This window comes from Sebastes fasciatus, chromosome 18 (assembly GCF_043250625.1).
Source record: "Sebastes fasciatus isolate fSebFas1 chromosome 18, fSebFas1.pri, whole genome shotgun sequence".
Classification (NCBI taxonomy): Eukaryota; Metazoa; Chordata; class Actinopteri; order Perciformes; family Sebastidae; genus Sebastes; species Sebastes fasciatus.
In genome coordinates, this window is record NC_133812.1 from 21,995,861 (window position 1) to 22,020,274 (window position 24,414).

At 41.0% G+C, this 24,414-nt stretch overlaps 1 protein-coding gene across 1 annotated transcript; it reads right to left on the reverse strand.

The window, feature by feature from the left end:
* Positions 1–1,312: 1,312 nt before the first annotated feature.
* kif3ca (kinesin family member 3Ca) lies at positions 1,313–23,349 on the reverse strand. Its single transcript, XM_074614986.1, has 8 exons — positions 21,402–23,349; positions 8,575–8,676; positions 8,003–8,125; positions 5,724–5,842; positions 4,895–5,011; positions 4,441–4,549; positions 3,020–3,165; positions 1,313–2,063 (listed from the first exon to the last, which is right to left on the reverse strand). The coding sequence occupies exons 1-8, from the start codon at positions 22,818–22,820 to the stop codon at positions 1,976–1,978; spliced, it is 2,223 nt and encodes a 740-aa protein (XP_074471087.1). The 5' UTR covers positions 22,821–23,349; the 3' UTR covers positions 1,313–1,975.
* Between the last annotated feature and the right edge of the window lie 1,065 nt (positions 23,350–24,414).

The window sequence follows — 24,414 nt, forward strand, 5'->3', positions numbered from 1 at the left end:
CTGGATCTGAGGCATCAATAATACAGTGATAATTAGTCGGCCTGACCCCCCTGCTGTCTGATGCTCTTAACCTCCAGCAGGTGAAGAGCCCCGTGACACTAAACTGTCAGACTGCTGTCTAAACAACACTTCAACTTCAACAAACAACCTTTGAAAATATTCGTCTTCTTCATCATCCTACACGTATAGTTGACTGATATCAGATGAATGATTGAAACTTTTTTTTTTAATTAAACTACAGGGAATCTGTGTGTGTGACCATGTTTTTAAAAAAAGTTAAAGTTAAGTTTTAAATCATCATCATTCAGAAAAAGTTTTTGTTTAGCTGGTTTCCAATTGGAGGAGAGACCGGAGACGAAGAAAACTCCTGATATGTGACAATACCTTTGAGGTGGAGGCAAAGCGGAGAGTCAATTTCTCCACTGAGTCCATGAATTTTTTAGATCAAAAAAGTTGACTCTGTTTAATTCTGTGTTTTGTAGTAAGTATGGTTGAGTTGGTTTCACTGGTGAGTTAACTGGTAACATATAATTAGTTGTGTGACAAGAAAAAGTCCACTTATAAGCGTTTTCTGAGCGTTTAAAGGGACAGTGTGTAGGATTTGGTGGCATCTGGTGTGGTTGCAGATTGCAACCAACTAAATTCCCTGGACTCACTCCTCCCTTTCCAAGACTGCAGTAACGTGAGCTGCCGAGTGCAAAACCGTGGTAACGCCGTTTGCCTCGCTCAGAGGCTATCCTCACCATAATAACACTACTTTAGGAGCAACAGAAGTCAGACAGAGGCTGGCGGTACCACGGTTTTACCGCCTTCAGGTGATGTAAAAACGTGAAAGGCTCTCTTTAGAGCCAGAGTTTGGTTTGTCTGTTCTGCGCTACTCTAGAAACACGAGGACCGGCTCCCTATGTAGATATGAAGGGCTCATTCTAAGCTAACGAAAAGACAACGGTTCTTAGTTTCAGGTGATTAAACACTAATGAAAACATAGTTATGAATATTATGATACGTTACTGCTAATAGATCCCCCGAAATGTTACGCACTGGTCCTTTAACCACATGTTATGGTCTTCCTCATTGGATGGATCTAATATGATCTCCATCCTGCTCCAGAAAAAGCCAGTAAGTGGACCTTGAGTTAACACTTTTCGTCGTCAAACTACTATTTCCATGGCCAAGAATGAACTTTCACGCTTGTGTTGTTACTACGGTTATTTAATTGTTTAGTATACCTCTTGGACACTGACCTAAGAGTTACATTTTTTATTCAGGCCATCAGGACGATGGCCTGAATACAAAATCCCAGTAAAAAGTGTGACATGCCTCAATATTTTCATTTTAATTACATTATTTTAAGGCTTTGATTTTTTAAATCAGACACTGTGGAGGAATAATGAGAGACAACGGGTGTGATAAAGGTCATCATTCAGGTTTCAGAGCACCTCGTCTGACCAACGACAGCAAACATTATAAGTTACATCAATACTTCCTTCTGTCTTCATCCATTTCGTCTCCACTTTAACACAGAAAACAGACCAAACCTGCCCCCGAAAAAACCCTCCAAACACATGAAATATGTACACTGATATCTTACAGGGGAGTTCAAGCAGTTTGTGAGCTTTCAGAGTCACAATTAGACACACAAACAGGCAATCATACAGCCCTGTAATACAAACACACACACTCACACATCCACACACACAAGGATGATCCGAGGCTCATGCAAAAGGACGAAGGGGTTCTGGAGGGTCTTTACATCAGTAGAACAACAGGAAGTGGTGTTTTTACAGAGTTTCTGAGGTTCAGCAGGTCATTTAGCTCGCTTCCTGATGTCGTTTATCACCTCTCAGGACTCAGCACAGGTGTGTTTGTGTCTTTCAGAGGATCACTGGCCAAAACAGGAAGAAGAAAAGAAGGAAGAGGAAGGAATAAAATAAATAACGATAATAAAAAAAAAGAAATCCTCTTCACTAAAGCTTTACTGCGCCGTCATGGGCGTGGCAGTGTGACACGCTGCCAAGGAGACATTAGAAGAGGAAGAAGTGATGGATTTCGGGGTCTGACACCTGCAATAAAAACAAACAAACAAGAAGAGGTAGATATTAAAATGAATATATGGATAATGTTTAATCTTTAGACACAGGTTGATAAGATTATCCAGCAACATTGAGATTACAGGCTGCTGAGCAAATGAGAGATAAACCATCAGATTAGGACCGCCTAGAGAGGGTGTGGCTAATCCTCAATAATCCCATTTACAGATGCATTGACTCTAAACCATTTACACCAGTCAGATACAGGCCAGTGAAAGCAGGTTTATCACATACAAAAATATGATTTATTGTATAAATTGATACTATAAATCATATTGGATGAATTTAATTTTTAAAAAAAGCTAATATTAGAATGAATATTGATATTTTAGAGTAAAAAAACATCTAATTATATCAACTTTATACTACAGCCTGACTGATTTTGATAAACATCAATAAATCAGGGTAAACAAAAACAGATATTATATTAAACAATATGTGCTGAGCAGTAAATTGGATTTTAAAGTTGAAAAATAAACTTTAAATATATCTTTGGCTTCACTGTTGTGCCATTTCTTGCTACTTATCCGCCGGCATATTCTCCAGTAGGCTATATTAGCTAATATCAGCTCTACGTCTTCTTACAAAAATACTTTTTGGCAAAGATCTCTCCACTGTGATCATCAAAGAGCTGTGTTAAAGATGCGTACTGGAGCAGGATGTTTCACGGTTGAACAATACAAATTTTATTCCTTTATAAAAAGATGACTTTTTTAAGAGTAAAGAAGATTAAAAGGCACAAATACGAAAACTTTTTTTGTCTTAAATGAAGAAAAATTAGGGTAAAAAAAATGCAAAAATAAGTAACCTATGAAAGATTTCTGTACTTGCAGATCTGCCAACATATGCATAAGCAGTGCTGTATGTGTGATAAATAATACTAGAAGATGATATGAGGATAATATCTGGGTCGGGGGGTTCAGGCTCACCAGGAGCGAGACTTGCGGACGCCTCCATCCTTGGTGGGCGAGTTGTCCAGAGAGTGACTTTGGTTCGACTCCGACTCTGCTGAGCGATCCAGCGAGGCAGTGTTCGGAGGAGTCATGTCCAGCTCCAGAAACATGATGTTCTCCGCCTGCACACACACAAAGAGACACACTTTGCTATCTAACTTGTTCTCTAGTGAAGCTTCATTTAAAAGGTGTTTCTCACACATCACATCAATCTTGGCTCCGTTGAACTGGCTGCAAATCTCTGTTAGGATTAATTTTAAAGAGCTATCACATGCTGTACAAAGCTTTACATGCTCTGGCGTCGGGAGTATAAAAGTGAACTTCTAATCCCTTCTGCTCAGGTTAAATATTACATTAAGGGGGATAAAGCTCTTTCTGTACTGGCTCCTCGGCTCCACTCGCTCATCTTAAAACCCATTTCCTACAGATGATCATATTGTATAATTGATTACTGCTTTCTACATGCTGCTTATGTCCCATCATTCTCTTTTATCTTCCGAACTCTGGACTACGGCTGAACGTTTTTGAAATGACTGATATTGCAATTGCAATATGATTTGCAATATCTGATATTTTTTACACAATTATTCCCATATTCATTGTAAACATATAGAAATGATTATGGTGTGATTTTTATGGGGATCTGTACCAAACAAAGATGTTAAGTCTGTTGAATATGATGTGTAAGCCAGGACATCTCTGCAGCACGACAATATTTAATTTAAGAAGGTATTTTGACACACATTTCACTTTTAATAAATATTGCGCCTCCTGCGATTTGAAAATAGGGAGGCCATACTGTGATTTTGATAAAATTTTAATTAATTTTTCAGCCATACTTTGAACATCACAGAAATTATAATTATCAACTCATTTACAAAGTAAAACAAAGTTTTAATCCACATTTTTGTTAGCATAAAGTTATGTTTTTTTCAAATAAAGTGCAGAAACGTTTAATTATTAACGGAGAAAAAGATTGGTTGCACATTCTTAGTCTAGATGGCAAAAAAAAAATACTTTATTCATCCAACCTTTCAACCACAAGGTCATTATGCCCTAAAGATGACCTTGGGGCTGAAATTGTGGATGAATTAAAGGAATATTCCACTGAAAATCCCCCCTTTACTGCCTAAATAAATAAAAAATACAGTAATACAAATATACAGTTTAAAGTTACAGGGACAGTGCACTTTTTACATTTCTGTAAATTTGCCAGTTTTAGCCTCTTTGCTAATTTTCAACTGCATTCCTTGTTGGACTATTCCTTTAATTATCTTCTGCAACAGCACAAGGATCTCATTGGTGCGTCCTGCCCTTTTTTTCAACATCAGAAATGTTTTATTAAGCACATCCAGTCAGTTGCATCATGTGAACACTACAGAAGCACTCACACCTACCCTGTATCTGGAGTGAGCTCCCATCGCTATGGCAACCCTGGCGTACTGGCTGATTGGTCGTTTGTATCCGACTGCAGATGCCGGCCTTTTCTTCATCTGCGAGGATTTACTGAATAGAGGAAGAGAGACGGGGATGGGGTGGGAGGCAATCAATGAGAAATCAATGCTCAAAAAGGCCAAAATGCATCTTCATGAAGCTCTTCTATTAAACAAACAGGATGTAGCTTTTCTCTCCTGCAGTGAATAACACCACATTGACACTTTAAATGTCTGTTTCTGCTGTAATAGCAGCAGTAAAGACACAAGAGATGAAGAGCGAGTGACACAGAGAGCAGAAAGGTCAAAAGGTCGTGAACCACGACTGAAATTTAACACATTTTTTAGTCCATTATTTCCACCTGATGGCCCAGATGGGAATAATAATCCCAACACATGTCACACCCCACACACTGACCTTTCAGCGGGAACGAGAGGCTGAAACTTCCACTGGTCCTCCTCGGTGTCAAAGGTCAGTCTGTTCATGATCTTGTTCTTCTCCTCTGGAGGGATGAAGTTCTCTATGATCAGATACCTGCATGAACACACAGCGTTTATATTTACAGAGTGTAACAGAGTTACAAAGTGTCTGAATTGTGCACTATTTTTTGTGTTAAATGAAACGTAAAAAGCCTAAAATGCGTGACATGACATAAGTAATGTCCTTAAAATGCTGCGTTATTTATATCTTCCCATGAGAACCCAACCACCGCAGACCCCCTTGCATTTTTTAACGCAGGATTGCTTTTGTTCTGAATACCCACTAACAGATGATGCTCATTGAGCAAACAAATCAGTCAATATCAAAATATGAAGAAGCATATCTTCCTCTCAAGTTTACTTGTGACTTTTGTGTTTAAAAAGTCAATTTAGACAAAGTTTAACAAACATTTCCACAAGAGAAACGAATGAGAAACACATGAAAACAAACATGCAGTTCACACTTTTCTAGTTGGCTCATTTTGGTATTAATTTACTACTTGTATGTATGGAAATGATATCATGTTTGCCAATAAAATGCTAATAAATGGGGCATATTTGAGTTGTTGTATGTACTGATTAAACAGAATGATGCACAAATTCATTTTGAAGTTTTGTATGTGTCAGTCTTAGTATTTTAACATCTCCTTCCTCTCAGCGTCTCTCAGTGTTTGGACTAATGACATCTCTGTGAAGCGTGTACGCATCTGATGTGTTTGCTGAACCGTCCAGGCATATGTGCTGATTCTGCCGACTCTTCGACTCACTTGAACTTGAGCTCTCTGGTGAGCTCGTTCTGAGTTTGTTCCAGCTCCTGTCGGCTCCTCACGTGCTCGTCGTTCACGTCCTGGATCTCCGCTTTGATGCACTGAAGCTTGGCATACAGCTACGAGGAGAGAGAGAGAGAAACAGAGAGGGTGAAGAGGAGGAGAGATGTCGCCCAGTGCAGCGTATAGTGATGAACTGTAGCTTGGTTGCCCGTAGCAACAGCACAGGAGGCACTGGTGTCTGGAGAAAAGGGCAGCCAATAGGAGCACGGCAACATGGCAGCGCTCCCTCTCTCCGGCTCATTCCTCCTCTTTCACCGTTCATGCTCTGACTGCACAGGCTTTAAACAAGTAGGCTAATCCTGACTGTAGTTAGCCTGAAAGATGACACCACAGTTCATTTCTCATCTTTGAGGGAGATTCTGATCAGTGAGAAGCAGCTGGGCACAAAGTTTGTTTTGTAGAAGCTTAACACAAATTGGATTTGTTGTTAAAAACAGCTTGAAAATGGAAAACATTTTAAAATAATACAGAAATGTGGTCTATGCAAAAAAATCCAATGCACAAAGGCATGATGGGAGAAATACCTCTGATGGATTAAAAGACTCTTTCCTTGCATTCAGACATTTCTTCTTTATTAAGAGATTAACTGAAAACATGAATGCTGCTGTTCTTCAAAAATTGCCTGTGAAAAGATGATTCTTGTATTCTTTTAAATAAAAGGTTTATGGAACTAAAGCTGGATTTATACTTGACGCAAAAGGTTAATCGCTGTCCCGCTACAGAGAGCAACAGCATGGATTTTCAGATGTATCGTAACGTGATCGGGGCGTATTGTACACAGAAAGTGTGTTTACTGTAGAAATAGAATATAGGAGTAGAACGGACATTCCATTAAAATCTCCTCCTCCCTCACTCTTCCCCGCCACTATGGAGAAGGACAAGCTACCAGCGAGCTGGGACCACGCTTTACGGCCCCACTGACATGTGTTGTGTTGTCAGTGTCACCATATCGCATTTTCTTTTGTACTAGTCAAATGACCACGGAAAACCTGTTCAATGTCCGTTCTACTCCTGTTCTATTTCTATGGTGTTTACATTCTTTCATTCACTTCAGCACTGATGGGAAAGTTCACCTTGTTTCATGACTGAATAGGAGACTATTTCTGTGCAATTGCTGTTTTATGTTCTTTAATTCGCTGTGATAGAAAAAAATACTGGAGCCTTTCCTTCAAAATGTTTAAAGGTATTTCTGTTTACATTCAGTGTTTCTCATTAAAACGCATAAGGTGTATCATCGAGGCCTAGCAAACGCGTTGAATGAATTTCCTTCCTCGTAAAATATTTACAATGCAGGTTTTTGTTTACATCCGTGTTTACTAGCTAAAACTCGCCTTCTTCACTGCCTTCTGGTGCAGTACCTCTCATAAAAACACTGCTCTATACCACTACTACTACTACTACTACTACTACTAGTGGTCAAGAAACTACACAGGGTGCCTTTAACGTTGTCTCCTTCAGCATTGGAAACACAATCAGACTTTAGAAGTGTTCCCTGACTATTATCAACCACTCCTCCTTTATAACTGCAAAAAGTCCAGCAGTAACAAAAGTAAAAATCTCCTCCTCCTTTTCCTCAGAGGGACGGCACCATGCAGCGAGCGAAGGGTACATGGCACACGTCAGGGCATCAGGAGAGCAAAGATCAACACAGAATCATTAGTCACATTGTCATCCACACACACACACACACATCGGGTTGTTTGGGGTTAGTCCTGCTGGCCGTGCAACGGATTGGGAAGAGAGTAGAGCGGGTGGGGGAGGGTTTACAAGGTTCAGAGTGTTGTTTTAGGGAGGGCACGGAGGGATTTAGTGGCAGATCCTGACAAGGAAGGGGAGAACAGATCGAGAAGGTTAGCATGGGAGAAGGCTCAAGATAGAAAGTGACGATAGGGAGTGACGGGAGTGGAGGGGAGATGTCCAGCAAAGAGGAGGGGACGGCAGGACAAACCTTGAGGTACTGAGATTTAAGTGTGTGTCCGAACGGAGCATGTGTCCGAGGCAGGGGGTCATTAGGATCCAGGTCAGGGGTCAGGGGTCAAAGAGGGGTAAAGAGGGATATACTGACATTAGGAACAAAAAAGGAAGCTGTGTGTGTGTGCATGTAAAAACATGTCTTATATAAAAGTGTGTGCATTTTTTTAAATGAGCATGTATGTGCATTTGTGTTTTATATTTTTATAATTTTATACGTAGATGTACGTGCAGTATCTGTGCACCTTCTTGAGTTTCTTGGTCTTGGCCTCGACTTCCTGCTGCAGAGAAGTGAACGTCTCTCTCAGCTCCACCGTCTCGTCGTCCCGGACCAACATCTGCTGCTGGATCTCCCTCTCGCTTTGCGTCTGAAAGCATTCATTAAAACGTCACTTTTCTGTTGTTTGCGGTCGTTTTGCATTTTTTTTCTCCATTAAGTTAACCTTAACTCTAAAGTTCTGCTGTTGAAAACTGCACCCGAACTTCAGTGTTTTCAGTATTTCATGCTGTAGTTGAATGGAGGCTGACTAACTCCTTTCCACACAAACACTCCTCTCCACAAATATCAAACAATATATTATAGGAAATCACATTTTCTTTACTTGGTTGTCAAATATTTACTAATTTAAAAGCAGGCTTAGCATTAATATGCATTGTTTGCTGTGTTATTTAGGGAAAAAGGTGCTAAAATATAATATCCATTATACTATCCATTCCATTATCCATTCATAGTTCAAGTTATTGTTCAGGAGTATCCTGCAGTTTACTGTCACATAAGAACTATGTGTCTTATATCTATAAACACACACTGGTTTACCTGCTCAGCAATCTCGTGCCTTTTCACCTCCAGCATCTTCTGCTGCTCGTTGGTGTGATCGATGATGTTCTTCCCACCAACCAGCAGCTTGCTCTCCATCGCCTGAAGAAAACAAAAAGTTTGTTGTGTTATTGTAGCAGCTACGGCATCTGTAGCTTCAGGGACAATGATTGAGTGTCTTTCTTGAGGTCAAACTAAGTTCATTTGGACGTCATCTAACAGTTGTGTGTGTGTTGGAGCTGCAGTCATCAGTGCAGACATTGTGCTGATGAGGCAGACGGAGCTGGAAGTGGGCAGCTTAACATCCACGATGACACCATCCGACAACAAGCTGAGCTCGACTAAAACTCTGTAGCGCTTCAGACTTCAGACATGAATCACATCCAGAAGTGTCTGATAACCACTTTGGTCCAGACTGAAATATCTCTATATATAACAGCTATTGGATGGATTGCCAGGAGTTTTTATTTCTACCTTTTAAAAAAAGAAAATCCAAGCTGCAGATATTATTACATCTTTGTGTGTTTTAACTCTGAAGAAGCATCATTATCATTTCATGCCTCTGGTTACCGTGGAGATTAGAGGCCCGAGGTCGTAGTGATGCAACCTGTCTAGAAGGTGAATCACAACCATGATATATACTGTATGTCCTGAGGGCAGACATCTAAAATTAGAGAAGAAGAAAGAGGGAGAGACAAGAAACAGGATGGGAAGAAAAGAGAAGAAGAAAATGTAAAAAATAATAAAAGAAGAGGGGGAAGAGAGAAAAGAAAAGGGGCCCAAGAAGGGCAAACAAGGGCCACGGCCATTTTGTATTGGACACATTCCAGTCTCAGGACTTTATACAAAAAGACAGTGTGTGTGCAGCCTATACGTTCTTTATTACTAGCACACACGCACACACACACACACACACACACACACACACACAGAGACTCATGCAGAGAGTACAGTGGAGTCCTTCAGAGAGGATGCAGCAGGTCTTTACAGAAAGACTCTTTGTTTCCAGCTGTCTTTGTGTGCGTGTGTGTGTGTGTGTGTGTGTGTGTGTGTGTGTATATGTGTGTGTGTGTGTATATGTGTGTGTGTGTGTGTGAGAGACTGCTGCTCTTTGTGTTTTGTCATATTCTTTCAGCTTCATTAAAGGGCTTATTCATGTCACAGGTTTTCTCTCTCTCATGCATCCCATGTCTCGTCCCCCCCCCTCGTTGGATGAATACAGATCCTTCACATACAGGCTTTCATGACTTAAATAGACAACTTGACACTTTGCATTGAGCTCAGTGTCTCACCAGCCACATACATTATGCTATTATAGTGAAGAAAGATGCATTTAACTTGAGTAAAAGATAACAGCTCATCCACTCTGAGTCTCGCTGGGTTCATGGAACTGTGTCAAAACACCAATTACATCGAATTACAAATGCAGCAACATCCAATTAAAACCAAACAACGTTTTGTTGCACTGTACATGTCGCCTGGTTGTCCTAAAAACAGCTCGCTAGCATCGAGTTCATAACAGAAAACAAAGAGCAGTCTTTTTCTGCACTTCTACTTTTAGTTGAGTGCTAAAAAACTGCGAGTTTAGGAAACACGTAAACTCAAATCAGCAGTTTTGCAAATAAAATTAATGAAAAAGAATCAAGACATGAGTTGTTAAACCACAGGAATGCTCTCTCTTTTTCTGAACTTGTTTTAGGTAAACAAACACTTTCCTATCATCTCTATAATTAGCGATCATTCCTTGTTGAGATCATGAGGTGCTCTTATAGCTGCAGGAGGAAAATAATCTTCTAATCTTTGTTTAATCTGAACAATATATGCCATCGTAATCAAGTTAATAAAACTAGTCTAACTAGCCTCAACATTACAAAAACACAAACTGTAATGTAGAATTACAACTAGTCACTTTTACACAACACTGCAGCTTGAGGTGTTTCATTAAAAGTCTTTTCTACATGTGCAATGTTCTCAAATTTTACGTTTTAAAATGAGGAGGATAGTCTACAGAACAACTACTACATGAACCTCGTTGTTTTAAGCCAAGTTTTAAGTTGTTTTCAGCTGTATAGGAGTCGTGTTGCTGATGAAAACCCAACATTTCCTGATTTTGCTGCTTCATAATAAATGCTTTTATATAACAAAATAACGGGGAACTTTTATTGTGAAGAATGTATAGGAAATTAAATGTGTATCTCTGAATTAGTGATGCTTTATTCGCGGCTATTCTTAATAAAAACAAGTCTATTACTACAGCAAGGAGGAAGAGAACAAGCAGCAAAAATAACAGGGTATTTTTAATGTGAAGAATATAGGAAACGAAATGTGTTTATCCATCGTTTTACAGCCGCTCCTTTGACCTCTAGTCACAGCCGTGGTTACACACACCGCCGTGCTAAATCGAACCGAGTCGAGACAAGCACACGTGTATGGAAAAACCCTGATGGAGGAAGATCATGTAGTGTGATCAAAAGCTCTAAACAGCTACTCAATGTACTGTGTGGTGAGATTGTTTTGTATCTGAGGTCATGAATGAACTTTCAATCTGAAATGTAATCCGGTTTTGACTTCATCTCACATTTGAGTTCAGAGTCTAGAAGGAAATTAACTTAATCATGGAGTCACAGGTTCCCATGACTTAATCATGTTTGTAATGTTCAGGTCAAGAAGCTATTTCATATCTGAGCAGATGAAACAGAGGTGAAGATGAAAAGATGACATTACAGGAGGAGGAGGAGGAGGAAGAGGAGGGAGCGATGACTCAGTGAGGAGTCCAAATGACCTTCAATCACATGAGAGACGACTCTCTTGTCATTCGAGTCATTAATCTGTTTCCATCCTTACAGATTGATGTTTCAGTGTTGCACGCACGCACGCACACACACACAGTCAGGATGTCTGATGATCTCTAGGTCACAGTAGAGCTTCAGTTTCTTCATAATGTCATTATACACCTTCCGGTATCTACATCTCAGTCCTCAGCGGGTTCAGACTTTGTCCTCACTGTCTCTGTTTCTCATATGCTCAATCAATAAAGCAGATTTAATATCTTACAACGTGTGTGTGCTTTGAGCGCTGTGGGTAAATCTAGAAGAACTTCTACTGTAGGTGTGCAACCCAATCTCACAGGAAGGTGTGTGAACGACACGATATTACAAGGACAATCAGAGTGTCATGAGAAAGCATTTTAGTTTTTTTGCGTTTCATTTTTAGGGTAAAGTCTGCAACAAAACCAATCACTTAGGTATAGGCAACAAAACCACTTAGTTAGGTTTAGGAAAAACATCAAGGTTGGGCTTAAAATAAGTACGGAAACAAAGTATAATACGTACGGAAACAACGAAACATAAGTACGGAACAGGCGTCACAAACATCACTAATGTAACTTACAAAACAAAACACCGGTCTCCTGGTTGTAAGTTGTGTGTTGGTTGCGATTTAGAGGGATTAAGAGGGAGCATCTTCAAAGTGGTGTTGGAAAGTTGCTTTTTCAGAAATTTGTAGATTCTCTATTTATTATTATGAAGGAACATGCAAGCGTTCCCACTCCAGTGTAGCATGTACAGTATGTATGACTGGTGTTGTGGTTTGCTGTATGTTGGAGGACCACAACAGAAAGTAGCCATTAGGCTTCATTGTTTCTTGAATCCTCCATTATTGTTGATGGAAGCCGGCAGACTGAAGCGTTTATAAATGCATCACCCTTTTCCTGGAGCTTGTGAGTGCATGTATGTGTGTGTGTGTGTGCCGGCCTGAATATTTGCGAGCGTATGTATAATCTGCCCATAAGTGCATGCTCAAATTCTTTTGGCTGTGACTGATCCATTTCCTGATGGGAAAAGTGAGGAGAATGGGAAGTGTTGCAGATTGAGCAGGCTCATCCGCATCAGCCAGCCAATCACAGCGAGACCCGGGGCCTGCTGGGAGCGAGCGGGTTATAAATACGATGTGACGACAACGACTCTCGCGTGTGCAGCGGAGAGACAGGAAGCTTGCTGGAAAGAGACAGAGACACAGGAGAAGAAGAAGAAGAGAGGGTAAAGTAAAAAGACACTGAGCATGAAAGACAGACGTAGAAACAAGAGAAAGGTCAGGTCGTTTCTGAGAATCTGTTTCACATCAGTCCTGCATGGTCGATGCAAAAACCACTTAAAGGAGCCACAACTTAAAGCCGAAAATCTTATTAGCATTCACTCACTGTCAGTCATCTCCTGCATCCATCAAACACACCAGGGAGATCCAGTAAGTGACATCACAACGTAACACCACAATTAACCTGAAAAACAATTAAGTTTGGAGGGAGCATATTTTATTCCCCAGATTATGTTTGTATTATGAAATTAGCACCCGCCAGCTGCCAAATGCAGGTACATTGTTGGCCGTGTCAGGTAAAATCATCAGGCCATCTGCCACTTTGGCAGACAGGGAAACAGAAAAAGACATTTGGTAAGGTTAGCGTTTGATTGGATAGAGCTACACTTCCACTCGTTACTGCATCACCTTCACTGGCTACCTCACGTGCCAATATCGTCTGAAGGATTAGCTAAGTGTGAAGCAAGCGTGTGAAGGATGGTTGATACGCTGAGAGCACATATATTTACATATTTGTGTGTGCATCAGAAAAAAAAATGTTGAACCTTATTTTTTTATGTATATACAACTATTTTTGTGCGCAGTGAAAAATATTTTTGTGGAGAGACATTTATATATAAATCGAAAAATACATTTGTACTTATACTTCTGTGTGCATTTGTTAATATTGAGACTGACCTGACCCCATATATTTCTGTTTCTGCTGCATCGATTATGATCATTTTAAAAAACTGTTCATCTCACAGTTGAGTACTTTTTAAACTCACTTAGTACTTAAACATCTTTACACATCTTGTAAAAAAAATGGCTAAATTAATTATTCAACGGTTTAATAATCGTTTTGTATATTTTATGAGGCTACAGTGGTTACAAAAGCACTATATTACATCTCTCATCCATCCTTTCCTTATAAGATAAACAGATATTTAATGTCTTATTTTACATGCAGACATCTCTGTGTGTTTAAGAAATGGCCCTGTTTTCTCCACTGATCACATGACACACACACACACACACACGCAAACACACACATATACAACATACAAACACACACGGACAACACAACAGAGTTGATTCATCAATATTTCAGCGATGCAGCCTCCCAAGCTGAAAGATGGTGAGCAGCGATGAGCTCTTTCTGTTCATTAGCCAACACACACACACACACACACACACACACACACACACACACACACACACATTGGCCTCCCTCTTTCCTTTCTGTCCAGTCTTTTCCTCCTCTAATTAGACAGGAAGTCAGCTATATAAACAGGAAACAGTCATTCTATCCATGACGTGATGCATGTGTGTGTGTGTGTGTGTGTGTGTGTGTTTGTGTGTGTGTGTGCTAGTAAAATACATTCATACTGTACATTGTGGAAAGCTGATATGCACACACAGTGTGTGTATGTGCATGAGTGTGTTACTGGGCATTGTTGCTGATCATGCATTCTGATTGGCTGAACTTCAGCTGGCAGGATGCAGGAAAAACCTTTAATGCAATTTCCTCCAATAACAAAAGACAGCCAAGACTGGAAGAGCCAAGACTGGAAGATGCATTCATGGTAAAAATAGTATATATAATAGTATATATAGTATAATTGTCATCTGAAAGATTCAATTATCGTTCCTGCTTCAGGCCGAGTTACCCTCCTATTTGCTGTAAAGCCTGACGATGCAACATCTACGGTTGCAGTTTGGCATCGTACAAAAGAAATAAAAAGATCAAAAGAAACCGGAGAGTAATAGCCGAGTGTTTCCCACACGCAGACTTTATCTGGGCAGTTTGCCATTTTTTATTTCCAGTCTCAGTTTATTAGATTCACACTCTTGAGAGCTGCTAATATAATTTTCCTGTTACCATAAATTAGACTTCAAAATCTACAATTTGATCCAAATTTGCAAGTATTTGTAAGAGATATTTTTAACCAGTAAACTGCAGACTTTTAATTTAAGATGCATGAAATTGACCTAATTTTTACCGTGCTGTTTCTCTGGGAAAAAGGCTTTCTCGGAAAAGCAGAAAATTCCTAAACTAAGTAGTAGACGAGGCAGGTTGAGGGAAACTTCCCCTGTAATAAATAACACGTATGAGAAATTAACCTAAATGAGAGACAGAAAAAGAAGGCAGAGAAACATATCAACTAAAAGAAAGTGATGGAGAAACAAAGCATTATATAATCAGATAGATGAAGATCTATCATTATATAACCTAGATGCAAGTAACATAGCATCAGAGAGCTTTAAGACATCTTGGACCTACAGATAAAGAGACAGAGAGTAGTGAGCGACGGTAAGAAGAAGTGAGACAGTTTTGACCCAGAAAAGTGGATCTAAGAATAGTCCACTGGAGGGTCGGACCCAGCAGCCTCCTGATGAGAAGCTGCTGCTCAGCATGAAGCTCTCGACGGTCGGTGACTCTACTGATACCTGACTGTTTCATAACAACACAATATGGAGGTCACAATACCAGAAATGTTGTAGTCAATACCAGTAACGGTGGAATTCCACGATTCTCTATACCCAATTCGATACCACGGTAAAAAACAAAACCAAAATAAATATAATGCACTTCAACATACACTCCTTTATTACCGTTTGCATACTGTTTTTATGATCGATCAATGATTATTATGTGCTTTTGGATCTGAACTAACGTGGCGTCCACACAGCGGTATATTGCTTTGCTTCCGTGCAAGTACTCCTGTCTGCTTCTCCAAACTGGGAGCATGCCCACCGCCATCTAAGTTACTGTATTAATACACTGACTATAAGGATGTACTGTAAATATACTGTACATGTAGCAGCGTCATCATGCAATACCTACAGTTATGTGGGAAAAAGTTTTTAGAAGGGCTTGGAAAAATAGCATTTGATGCTAAAACATACATACTTTGACCAACATTTTATTTGAATACATAAGGAACACCACTATGAAGCTACAGAATGATATAAAAACCTAAAAAACATTCAAAATAATGGACCCACCCATTAAGTAAAGGCTCTGAATACCTCTACTTCCACTGCGTGTGAATGTAAAGCTGGTGGCACCTCCAGCAGAGAGACAACAGCTGAACAACAGTTGCAGCAACATTACAACACACGATCCACAGATGGAGCGCTGCACCTTGGAGGCCAGTTAGCTCACAGCACCCTGCAGAAACACCAGCTGACCCAACAGGGCTCCACAAGGCTGGTTCCTGACCTACTTACATCTGTTGTGTGAGTGGATGTATGTGAGGGTGAGAGAGAGGGAGAGAGGGAGGAAAAGGGGAGATGGCTTTCAATCTGATTTTATCTATAATTGGTTATTTCTGAGCTCATGTTTCCAGCCAGACACACTCTACCTCTCTCTCTGCCTAGCAACCACTCTCTCATTGGTTATCAGAGCAGAGAGGAAAAATGGAACCTGCAGGACACATGCTGTAATTGGTCGGGTAATATCACTCTCAGCCAATCAGAGGAAATCAGAGCCAGGACTGATTGATCAGACTGGAAATGTTGCAGGATCATTGCTCAGACCTATAGCATTAACATTCGTTCTGAGTGATCCGATCACAAGTGGACAGCTCTAAGTACAGGTGTTAACGAAGGAGGTTAAATAATGCTGCAAACTTACACTCAATTTTGGCGAGGAAAAACTGGCATGCCCATTTTCAAAGGGGTCCCTTGACCTCTGACCTCAAGATATGTGAATGTAAATGTGTTCTATGGGTACCCACGAGTCTCCCCTTTACAGACATGCCCACTTTATGATAATCACATGCAGTTTGGGGCAAGTCATAGTCAAGTCAGCACACTGACACACTGACAGCTGTTGTTGCCTGTTGGGCTGCAGTTTGCTATGTTATGATTTGAGCCTATTTTTAATGCTAAATGTAGTACCTGTGAGGGTTTCTGGACAATATTTTTCATTGTTTTGTGTTGTTAATTGATTTCCAATAATAAATATATACAAACATTTGCATAAAGCAGCATATTTGCCCACTCCCATGTTGATAAGAGTATTAAATACTTGACAAGTCTCCCTTTAATAGATTAAAAATGTTTGATTAATTTGTGATTAATCACGATTAACTATGGACAATCATGCAATTAATCGCGATTAAATATTTGTATCGATTGACAGCCCTAGTTAGTACATCTCCATCCATCAGCCTGTCTGTGGCACTCATCCTCAAGCCCATTCATTCCTACTGAAGGTGTAAATCTTATATATAGTTTTATATTAAACTAAGTAAGCAAACGTTACTCAAACAGGAGTAAATTGTGCATTTGTTGGGGACTATTTTCGGTGATGAATTATTCCACATTTGGTGCTCTAGTGGGTATTTGGGGCAGGAGGGCAGTGTATGTGGGATTGAATAATAAACTACAGTGTGTGTGTGTGTGTGTGTGTGTGTGTGTGTGTGTGTGTGTGTGTGTGTGTGTGTTCATGGTAAAGCTGCCTTCACATGATAAGAAATTTCCTTCTTCGCTCACCGTGAGGTCGGCTGCAGAGCCTTGCAGAGGCGAAGCGCAGCGCAGGTATAATATGTCATCAAAAAACTGTGCAAGGAACAGGACAGGCTGTTCACTGTTTCTAGGCAACCACAACAGTTGCAGCTGTCGTCTCATTGGTTGCGCTTTAAAAGGTCAGCGGCAACCGAGGTCAAAAGTGGAAATAATTTGACGGTGGCAAGGGTAGCGCTTCCACCTAGTCAGGCAGCACATCTCTCCCCATAGGAAAACAATGGCACAGCCAGCGCAGAGCAATGAAGGAACATGTCACCAACGGGGAGCCTCACTGATGTGTTTATTTTGTTGCTTTTTGTCTTTTCATGAGATATATACATAAATATCACCAGATTTGCATCTTGGAACAAACAAATGAACTTGTATCTTCCATGATAAACATTGTTTTGAAGTTAGTCCTTCTAAAATAAACAGCAAGAGGCTGATGCATCAAAGGCAGGAAATACTTCTTGTCCTTAATCATCTTCCTCCTCGGGGGCGAAACGAGAAGGACTTTTTGCTGATTCTCAGCGCTGACATCACTCAGCAGCCACACAGTCAGCACCAAACACACACACACACACACACACACACACACACACACACACACACACAGCGGCAAAGTCCCTCTGAACTGCTCTGTGTGATCACAAGAATATTTCATACGATTTAGCACGAAACAGCATTAGCCCCACGGCGCTGTGGAGGACAACGTGATGGGGAGAAATATGAGCCTCCTCACACAGAAACGTACATGAGAGCACTCAGTGTGAAGGGCGAAGCGTTGGGATATACATTAGCTCTGTCTCATGGGACTTTCCCAGAACCTCATACCTTCACTCAGAAGAAGTGCCACATAATAAAGATGAGGCAACAACTAGAGAGAGCTTACGCTGCTCTTGAGTTTACTGTCGGTCGGCACAAGTGCTGCTTACACACTCCAATATTTTTGCCAATTTGAGGGATTTTAGACCTTTTCTTTTGCTGCAGTGTGCATTTATTACATCGCAAATACACAACTATTGACGGACGTTTTTGCTGATACTCTCATTTTAGCACTGTTGAAAATAATTTCTTGGCAATATATGTTGCGTTTCTGGGTACAAATAGTTATTTTATGATATTTTTTCATAATTGAAGGTAGAAGACAAAGACAAAAAGAGAGATGGGGTGCAAGTATCTAATGTTAAAGCTCAAGTACAAAAAGACAAACAATAGTGTGTCACATTGGGATAATGGAAGTTCAGCTACTGTGTACAATACAATATTAAATTTCAGTGCATCCGAAACGACAAATGTACACTAATGTTGAACACACATACACAGAAGTAGGGTCACGTGATGAGTCAATATCATTCCATATCGACGTCTAGTGAAATATTATTGTGAAGATAGCATTTTGAAATATTCCAAATTAATGACTTCAAGTAAACTGTGATAAGCAAAATAAAAAAAAATTGTTTTTCTTTCACACGTGAATGTATTTGTCTGATGTAACGCATAACAGTAGAACAAAATTCACTGCACCTGATATCAATTTCAGTATTTATATGCGATTTTGCATACATTTCACATATTGTGATATACTGTACATCAATATTATAAGTATTATTAATATTTCATATTGATCTCAACCATTTTGCCCAGCCCGACATGGAAGAAATCCATTGTAGAGGAGGCAAACAGATCAATGTTGTCCACTGACAACAGCTTCAATAGACCAGAGTGTAACGCAGCCACAATGCATGCTGCGTTTTGAGATATCAGTAAAACTGTAACCTTAACTGGGAAACCTGTTCTCTGTTATTACACTACCACCTACACACCTACTGCATATTACCCATCACAACTCTGCTCTGGGAGTTGTAAAAGGCACTCTGGTAGGTTGAGGGAACACCAAGACTTTAAAGCACAACACTTCATTGCTCCTAAAATACACAAAGCATCACCGAAAAACAGGCTACTAGCAGGGATACAGCCTCAACTTGTCCTTCTATTGTTCCTTAACTGAAAATATATTTTTCCTCCTCTCGTTTCCTCACATTATCAGCTCAGTAAGCTGATCCATTAGCGTCCGGGCTGCAGCTACAGTATTATATAGACTGTAGTCACTCAGTCATTCTGCATGGCTGACTTATTGACTGGATGTGGCCATGAATCAGAGCAAGTAATTAATGCAGTTCTGACTCGGTCTTTGATTGCTGCCTGTTTGTGTGTTTGTGTGAGTAGGGTAAAGAGAGGACTGACATTTTAAGCTACATTGGTCACCAGTTCCTGTCTGGACATATGAGACATCCGATCAGACTGGAGAAAGGGCAGCAGGGACAAAAACACACTTAGTACCAGTTAATGGAACCACTGGTGCTGGTCTGGAGTCGGTTGCACCAGTTGTATGTAAGTTAAAAAAAAAACTGAAAAACCGCTGCCTCGATCGGTTAGTTAGCTTGTGTTGTTGTGTGACTTTGGTTAGTTCGGATTCACCAAAGTAACACAATAACACAAACTAACCGATCGAGGCAGCGGTAGACCAGTAACTCCCGTGTTCTGCGAGGTAAAATTGCTGTTTTTTTCAATGGAGTCTGGTGGCTTTGACGAGAGCTTAGATAACGGCTTCCCAGTCGGAGACATAGACTGTATAGCTGTCTCACTGCACGGTTAATCGTCGGAAATATTACAAATATAGCGTACACTTAAACTGATTTTTTTTAGGTGGGCCTTTCTTTTAGGTGTCTAAAATACATTTTGCTGCCGGCCACGTCCACAGCAGTACATTGCTTTTTGTTCTGCGCGGTAACTCCTGACGGCTTCTCTAAACTGAGGGTATTCCAACCGTCATCTACTGTAGATAATACACTGACTATGGAGAAGTACCTCATACAACCCCACTTCAAAACACCCAGACTATCCCTTTAATGTGACATGACATGAAAGGGTGACGACACCTGCAGGTAAATTCAGTTACACCGGCAGCAAAAAGTGATATTTAACCTGGTGAAATATAAACAATATAATCACATAACTAACTAACAAAATTATTTCCTAAAACGATAAATAAATGCTTGGATTATTATACCTTCTATTTAGAATACAGTATTTTTTATTTTTTTAGTATTATGAATATGTGTGATGCATATAAAAAAGTAATTTTCTGAGCGGAAACAAGAGAGAAGAAAAGTAGTCAATGCCTGATGAGGTTTATCTGACCATTCATTTATAATCATGGGAGCTAATTAACACTCTGTGGATTATTTTCCTAACAAAAGACAAACAGTGGGTCTAGTTTTCATTTCCAATAATCATCACAAAGACGCCTCTTATTGTTATTCTGAGCTGCAGTTGATGGAATAAGAGCGTAAAAGCATTCTTTGGCTTCTTTATGTCCGTGAAAATAACCCTGATGAAGTCATAATGATGTCATCAGGGTCATAATGATGTCACTGGCTTGGGCTTGGAGACATGCATTACAAATTCGGGGTCTAACAATGGACGTATATTAAAGCTTACTGAATGGACGCTGGGACGCTGTCTTGAGCTATGGAGTATGACACACTGGAGCTGCGGTCGTGCGTTGCTATTGGCTCAATTTCGGCGAGGGCAGATCAGATTTTACTTTGCATGTGTTGTAGCCCCAATGATATGACGCGATATGACGCTGTGACATCTCCTCTTTCAACCCTCCTTGATGTATACCAGACAGGCAGGGACTAATGAAGAAACGCTATCAAGTGGCATTATGGGAAATGTAGGATCCAGTTGTGCTAAGAACAATGACAATCTGTTTAGCGGTTCTTCAGCTGTGTGCAACATAAGAGTACAAGTAAATAAGTAAAACTAAAGTAAAAGCGATAAAAATGAGATAAAGTGACCAGTGCAATGTCGGTTTAAGTATTAGCATACTTAATAGTATATCTGCAATAATTTATGTATATATGTTGCACACATACGGAGATGTAATTAGATATGAAGCTCCTAGTGTTACTGTCCATAATGTCCCTTAATAACAGATCATCAGATTATCACACATGATAATCCCACTGACCACATGTCCTTAATCTGACTTCCTGGATTGTGTGTGTGAGATAGAGAGAAAGGGAGAACATGGAAAATGTAAAATCAGAGCAGAGCATTATGGGTAATTGTCTTGTTTGTTGTTTTTTCCTAAACTGTGTTTTTATGACATCTGAATCTGTGCATGTTTATGTTTTGTCTCTGAATGAATGAAGCCATGTTGGAGCTCTCACCTTGTACTTGGCGGTGAGCTGCTCGGTGGCTTCCTGCTCCTTCCTCAGATCTCCCATCATCCTCTCCTTCTCTCCCAGGAGCCTCTGCTTCTCCTCAGCCAACATGAACTGATCTTCTCTGATGTCCTGTTTCTCCCTCTCCAACCGCTGCTCCTCCAGCTTCACGTACTCTTCCGCCTCCTTCTCCACCTCCTCCTCCTCCTCCTCGCCGTCCGTCTCTTCGTCTACGTCTCTCTCCCAGCCCTCGCCGTCCACCTGCTCCTTCTTCTGTTTGCTCCTCCACTTCCTGTGGTGGAGCTGGGCCCTGAGGCGAGCGATCTCCATCTGGAACTCGCGCAGCAGAGCGTCCTTGGGATCCTCGTTGACTCTGGGCTGGTTCTGGATGTTCTTGGCCCGGTTGGCGTAGCGGAGGGTGGTGAGGGTCTCGTCGTAGTGCTGTGGGGCTGGGCCTAAGGTGGCCACCATGACAGTTTTGGCGTTCCCGCCCAAAGAGTCCTGCAACAGTCGGGTAAGCTTTGAGTCCCGGTACGGCACGTGGCCGCTGCGCCCATCGGCCAGCGCTGAGATCACGTTCCCCAGCGCCGACAAGGACAGGTTGATCTTGGCGGCCTCTTTCAGGCGCTCTCCCTGGACGCCCGTCTTGGCTTGGCGCTCGCTGCCAGCCAGATCCACCAGGTTGAGGCGGCCGACCCGGATGTGCTTCCTCCCATCTGGCCCTGGCTGGCTGCACTCCACCGTGATCAAGAACAAGGCGTGAGACCGAGACGAGTGTTCGTTCATGTCCGTCGCCCCGACCGCCCTCGCCTGGTTGCCCACGTTCATCACCTCCTCGATTTCCTTGATGCTCTTGCAGACGCACGACGTGAGGTCACGCACATACACGCCGGACTCTGGACTCTCCCTGAGCTCCAGGGCTCTGGCGTTGCCGTGGTTGGGATCGAGCAGATCCCGAACCTCCTCCAGATAGATCTCGAGGTAGGACGCCCGCACCAGGTACTGCCTGTCGGACTGCGAGCGGGAGATGTGCGTGAAGATGTGGTCGAACGCGTTGGGGATCACGCCCCGTTTCTCCGGGTCCATCCACGCCCCCTGCATGGTGTGCGTCTTCCCGGTTCCGGTTTGTCCGTACGCAAATATGGTGCCGTTGAACCCCGCGAGCACCGAATCTATCAGCGGCCGCACGCTCTCGTCGTACAAATCTCGCTGTTTGGAGTTCGCGTCGTAAACCGCGTCGAACGTGAATGTTTTCTGCGGCTCGCTGGATGGCGCTCGAGGGTTTCTGAGGATCACCTGTCCGAGCCGCAGGTCCATTTTCACGATGCTGCCGCCCGCAGCAGGCCCACCGTGCTCCTCCTTCCGGTTCAGAGGGCGGCATCGAACTACCACCTTCACTGACTCGCTGCTCTTATTTTTTGACATGACTGGTTTTGTTATTGTAAGAAACAAAAGAAACAATTTATATAATATAAAATAAAAATAGCCTGGTAATGACACCTTTAATCAGCCTGTGAATTGTGTAACCATTGATTTTTTTTTTTTTTAAATCATTAATAACAAATTCAGTATGGCTTCTTGATCATATCATAAAGGAAAATAGCTACAGTGCCTATAATAACATAACACCTCCTTTAATTATTACTACCTCTAATGGCTAATCTGCTCTCCTTATTGTCTGTATTATTAGCTCACAAACACACAGCAGCTCTCACGCGTTGGATCGACGCTCCATTGCAGATCCACATCCAAAAAATCCCCAAATACCGACAATGAAAACCTGCATGTCAGATATCAGCCTCCTCATCTCGTCCTGGTTGTATAGATCCTCTACACATCCTCCTGTCAACCCGCTCACTGATGCTCAGAGCTGGGTTTGCAGCTCTCAGTCTGTGCGGATAGAGACGGAGCTTCTCTCCTCCTGTATGCAACACACAGACACACAGACAGAGAAACACACACACACATACACACACAGTCATTCAAACGCCACACCCCACATCACTGCGGAGTGGAACAAAGCATCATGGGAAGTGGAGTTTCCTCTCACTGCCACCAACTCCTCAACTGACACACTTGTTTGTTCAATTCACAACAATAATTGGAAACATTTGTGTCTTTTTTTATGGTTATAAACAATTAACAGTTTTTAATGCTGCTAAATGCGAGATTAGGAGCATTTCTTTTTTTTGTAAATATGTTTTATTGATTTTCAAAGATTTTATCCCACAAAAATAACAGATACAAAACATGTATAAATCAAACAAAATAGATATCATTCATCAGATCTGTTTACAAAGTTGAGTCCAAATTCAAGGGGCGGGGGAAATAATTAGGAAAATAACTTATAAAGAGAGAAAAAGAAAATAAATAAATGAAAAAAATAAAATAATCGGGATGACTTTATCAGCTGTAACCGCCAGCTCCCAGCATTAATTAATCCTGCATTAACTTTTCAAATGTTCATTTCTAGTAAATTTAAAATTTAGCATTAAAGGTCCCATATCATGCTCATTTTCAGGATCATACTTGTATTTTGTGTTTCTACTAGAACATGTTTACATGCTGTAATGTTAGAAAAAAAACTTTATTTTCCTCATACTGTCGGCCTGAATATGCCTGTATTTACCCTCTGTTTGAAACGCTCCGTTTTAGCGCATTTCGATGGAATTGCAACAGAATTGCATTGCTAGGCAACAGTGTGGGTCCATGTGTACTTCGTGTCAGCTGATGACATTCACATACACTGCAACCAGGAAATAAACTGTGACACATTTACAATGTTTACATTTAAATCTGTGTAAATGGTCTAAATATTGTATATTTGTGACATCACAAATGGACAGAAATCCTGAAAGCTTGTTTCAAATGCAGAGTTTCTGAATACGGGCTGTGTGTATTTCTCTGTGGATTGAGCATTTCGATACTTTCACAGTATTTCTATAGAACTTAGACTTGCTTTATAATTAAAAAAAAACATGAAAATCTCACATATTTATAATATGGGACCTTTAAATTC

Bases quoted from the DNA above. Each gene is read 5' to 3' on its own strand.
- kif3ca (XM_074614986.1), bottom strand. From the start codon at position 22,820: ATGTCAAAAAATAAGAGCAGCGAGTCAGTGAAGGTGGTAGTTCGATGC. The intron at 8,126-8,574 runs GTAAACCAGTGT...GAATGCTTTCAG, and splicing joins GGCACGAGATTGCTGAGCAG to ACGCAAAGCGAGAGGGAGAT. The intron at 4,550-4,894 runs GTCAGTGTGTGG...TCCTCTATTCAG, and splicing joins CCTCTCGTTCCCGCTGAAAG to TAAATCCTCGCAGATGAAGA.